Here is a 4,928-nt window from a genome sequence, read left to right on the forward strand (position 1 = left end):
CCACCAATTTTTAGATTCAATGAATTTTTTTATGTTAAATATCAAAAAATCTAAAAAAGTATACACACATATTAGTTTTTACCCTAACAAGATTGTGAAAACAAAATAATTGAAAAATTGAAAAAAATAAAATAATAAAATAAAATAAAAAACCTTGATACGATTAAGAATTATAGGGGAAAGGAGCCAGTAGTGGACATAGCTAACTTCGCGCATCTTAATCTCCTAAACGGTTCATCCGATTTTGACAATTTTTATTTTTGTTATCTCCGTATGCGACTTAACTACTTAAAGCTATTGTTTTGGCTTGTGGATAGTAACAATGCAGGTTGTGGAATTCGTTATGTGCACAAAGTAAAAAAACACAAATTTCGAAGTGTGATCCAATACATAATCACCTTTGTGCCAATAATAGATTAATCAAAATAGCCAGTAATACCGAACAAATGCCCAAGATTATAGTCAATTGATGGAAGACGAAGATATTATGAATAGCCGTCACGAGTCAAAGTATGCGTAGAGAGCTACATTTGATTAGGTCAGACGATCGAATCGCATGGCTTATTTTGTTTCAGAGGGCAATCAGTGACTTATTTTCAAATAGTTTTTCTATAAATTCCACTTTGTTTCAGTAAATTTAGCTTCTTTGATGTCGGGTGATGAGTCAGATTTTTCCTAGGAGAATCAGATTTTGATATTTAAAGGCTGTTTCTGTAACCTTCATTTCATCTTGGTAAATTTAAATTGCTCGAAGTCCGGTGATGGAATGATACGGTGAGATGGATTTAAGGCTGTTTCTGTAACTTCCATTTTATCTTTATAAATTTACATTGCTTGAAGTCCGATGATGGAATCGTATGGTGACATGGATTTAAGGCTTTTTCTGTAACTTTTTGTTTCAATAAATTTAAATTGCTTGAAGTCTGGTGATGGAGACATATGGTGATGGATTTAAGGCTGTTTGTATAATTTTCAGGAAATTTAAATTGCTTGAAGTCAGCTGAGATTGAATCGCATGGTAAGGTGAATTGCTGTTTGTTGCAGAAGACAATTATCAACTCTGTTCTTTAAAGGCTGTTTCTGTAAATTGCGCATGGTAAGGTGGATTGCTTTCTGTTGCAAAAGGCAAATATTAACTCTGTTCTTTAAAGGTTGTTTCTGTAAATTTCTAGTTGCCTTTGTAAACTTAAGTTACCTGAAAGAAGATAAAAAGGAGTCGGATTAACAGCTAATCTCCGACTAGCAAGCTGTTCTGCATAAACTGATCTGTCTCATAGCGTAAATGGCGAGGTGGATTCGATTGGTAGGGTTTGAAGGGGAAGCCTCTCACTTGTCCAGCGCCGCCGCTTTTCTAGCGGTGGTCGTATGCGTGCTCGCCGTGGCGACTGTGGCAGCGGCTCTCTGCGCCAAGGAATATAAAAATCAGCACAAGAACAGGCGCAGCATGGCTTGTACGGCGGCTCCACCAGGTTGTTTAGGAAATTGGAAGGTAAAGGCTGAGTCGAGGGGTAGGGGTTTGATCAAAACTTTCAGAAGCAAAAGCCTCCTGTTGAGCAAAAGATGGCAACGGAGCGAGAAAGAAGAGGGGGTGGAATATGCCGGCGACGCAAAGGAAGATAGTGATTTCCTGTGGCAGAAGAGAATTCTGATGGGAGTGCGCTGTAAGCCTCTGAATTTCTCAGGGCAAATCCAATATGACCAAAATGGAGAGCGTTTGCCTAAATTTCCCCTGCGCTCCCCTAAACCTAACAACGTCTTCCTTCCTTCTCCAAAGGTATGATTAATTATACGTTTTTGAGCTTCAAATATAAAATTATGAGTGAAATTCATGGAGGAATTGACTGTTTTTTCTTCTCTTAGGTGGATAAGGAGGCAAACTGAGTTTTTTTCCAGTGTTCTTGATTTTGGAGACGTCAAATACTTCACAGAACAAGAGATTAGATGGCAAAGATCTCCATGATCGGATTTGGAAAGACTTGGTTGATAATATGGAATCACAACCTTAAGAACGAATTTACATTGAAATCAGATGCCATGAAAAATTGGAGAGAAAGGTGATATCTTGTATCGATCCATTTTACAATATTATTGAAAATATAATATATCTATTTTCTCTTTTGTTTGTTCATTCTGGTTATAGATTGTTCATTCTGGTTATAGATTATAAAATATGGTCCAAAATTTTGAAGAAAATAATAAATTTACATAATTTAATTTAAAATATTTAAATTAATTAACAATATGGTTCTCCAAAATTTAGATCGTGTACAGATCTTACAGACTCTGTAAAAAAACAAAATCTAAGTATACTTATAATATAAACTGCAAAACTTTATTTCTTTAACAATATAATCCTCCAAAATTTTGATCCTGTACAGATCTTACAGAACTCTGTAAAAAAGCACGATCTAAGTATACTCACGATATAAACTGCAAAACTTTTATATCTTTAACAAAATATAATTCTGCATAATTTTGATCATGTACATATCTTACTGAACTCTGCAAGAGAGAAAATCGAAGTAAGCCTCTAGATTATGAAGATCTTATCGTGGTTACAGATACATTTTATTTCTGAGATCTTTTATCATAATTAGATATATAAAATATGTATATTTATATTTTTTCTTTCTGAATGAACTGTGAAAGATCACTATATATAATATTTGGAAGTACACTATATATATTGTGTATATGCTTCTAATGGATAAGTTTCTGGAACTGATCTGATTACAGTTCCTGATTTATCAATAAAAATAAAAATATAGTACCGAACTGTGAAAAATTTTTCATTTAAAAAAATATATTTGAAATTAAAAACACTATATATAATATTTGGAAGTACACTATATATATTGTGTATATGCTTCTAATGGATAAGTTTCTGGAACTGATCTGATTACAGCCCCTGATTTATCAGTAAAAATAAATATATAGTAGTATAGTACCTCTAAAGATAACTGGAACAGATTTTTGTATAAAATGTGGTGCAAGGTTATTTGGATATGTTTCTTTCAACTTTTTAGAAATTTCAAGTTTTTCTGCAATAAAACCGTGACCAAGATAATGATTCTGATATTTTCCCGTCTCCTTTTAACAATAATATTAACTTGACATTCAGTTTTCAATCGCCACCTTCCATTTTAATTTTCGGTTAGAAGTCTCTTTCATATTTGATTATCTCTTTCCCAAGACTGCGACCAATTTTAATAACCAACCAATTAATATTGGGAAAGCGTCACTTCCAAACTATTTAATCTAACCAATAATATGAAATAATTATTGTTCAATTGATTTGCAAATGAGCTAAGTTTACAATCTCAGATACAGTATTGACAAAATTGAGATTGATTGAAAAAAGAGGTGTTTAGTTTATTTTTGTATTGCAATTGGATGATCTGTTATTGTGCAGGCTTTGTGATTCAACTAAGACTTATGCTATTAGATTGGTGATTGTTAGGATCTAACATAATAGAAATTGATAGTAAATTTAATTTAGATAAATATATTCTTATTTTTTATTTTTTTGGTCCTTGAATCTTTTATGTAGCTTTGAAATGTGTACTTTAGATTTTTAGATTTTTGTTTTTCTTTGTGTATCAAAAGATGTGTTGGAATTTAGAGAAGTTAAACAAATTCCCATGTCTTGTATCTAAATCAAGCCTTGTGATTAATTTAAGATTTTGTAACAAGTTTGTAGACATGACGAGGAGAATGCAAACATATAGATTTGACCTTATAAATGCAAATGATGCTTTGGTGCTCCCACTATGATAGAGTGATGTGTGAATGACAATACTATCTAAGGATCTCTAATAAACTAGGGATTTGCCTGTTATGCAATGTTCTACTGTATAAATTAAAATATTCTATGCTTGAGTAAGTAATGATTTATTGACAACAAGTAGGTTTCCAGGGTCCTTGAGTAATTTTGACTTTGGGAAAAGGGGCCAATGCTATTCACACAATCTTGAACTAGGTTCAAGGTCACACCTATGGTCTTAAACTAGAACTAAACAAAAATATTTGATGGTTATATTTAGATCACTAGTGAATAAGGACTCAAGGTTTGATCAAGTACATGATGGATGCCAAATTTTTCATATAAATATGACATCCAATGACTATTGGCATGTTTGGAATAACTGATGAAGATGAGATGATGGTGGATGACTATATCGGTAGAGGAAGATGACATGATCGGTTATTTATATTGTCATTAATGGCAACCAGGTTCAACTAATGTTTAATGATGTTTACAGTTGGTTTTCAGTGATTGACTTGTTGGCTAAGTGATTTGGTCTACCAGAATAAGAGTTTGACAGTTTGGCAAAGTTTATTGACAAGACTATGAATTAGGACCTTAATCGGTAAAGCAGACAAGTTTTGATGGAATCGGGTAACTGGTGATGTTTGGTGACTTGTGGTTTGATACATAAGCTTTTATGATGGATATGAGTATGTAACCGGAACCACATCCTATGATGGTTATTGGAAGGCATGTTTTGAATTTCTGATGAAGTTTTGCCAGGGTTTAAGAAGGGTTTAAGGATCGGTAAAGAATTCTCTTAAGCGGTAATGATTTTTGGTTTGGCGGTGATCTACATCAAGTTCATGTATTGATGATAACACGACACAAACTGTGTGATGAGTTTGAAATATGTTTTGGCATGTTTGGAGAACAAATTTCTTGGGAATGTGCAAAGTGTTTAGTGGAATGTGCTAAGGGTTTGACTTTGTACCAGATCGACTTGCTGTGACGATTTATGATCATTCAACGACCGATATTGATTTGTAATTGATTTTAATGATCCCTATGATGATTTGTAATGAGTTGTAAAGATCTGTGATGATCTATGTAGTAAGTCTTAGGGTTTTGATGCCGACCTAGTTGTAAAAGTTATTTATGTCAGCAAGGTTGATGTTCT

General features: G+C 33.1%; 1 protein-coding gene across 5 annotated transcripts; it reads left to right on the forward strand.

Moving 5' to 3' along the window:
• Nucleotides 1-448: 448 nt before the first annotated feature.
• Nucleotides 449-2,118, forward strand: LOC131078846 (uncharacterized). Of its 5 annotated transcripts, none has more exons than XM_058016640.2 (4): nt 449-774; nt 977-1,096; nt 1,278-1,774; nt 1,861-2,118. In XM_058016640.2, exons 3-4 carry the CDS (start codon nt 1,283-1,285, stop codon nt 1,879-1,881), a joined length of 513 nt encoding a protein of 170 aa, XP_057872623.1. In that variant the 5' UTR covers nt 449-774; nt 977-1,096; nt 1,278-1,282; the 3' UTR covers nt 1,882-2,118. The 5 variants fall into 5 exon arrangements, with proteins under 5 accessions (XP_057872623.1, XP_057872625.1, XP_057872622.1 ...); XM_058016642.2 differs by having other exon boundaries at nt 1,045-1,096; XM_058016638.2 differs by having other exon boundaries at nt 450-774; nt 1,045-1,125.
• The last annotated feature ends 2,810 nt before the right edge of the window (nt 2,119-4,928 follow it).

The sequence above is a fragment of the Cryptomeria japonica genome, chromosome 2 (assembly GCF_030272615.1).
Source record: "Cryptomeria japonica chromosome 2, Sugi_1.0, whole genome shotgun sequence".
Lineage (NCBI taxonomy): Eukaryota > Viridiplantae > Streptophyta > Pinopsida > Cupressales > Cupressaceae > Cryptomeria > Cryptomeria japonica.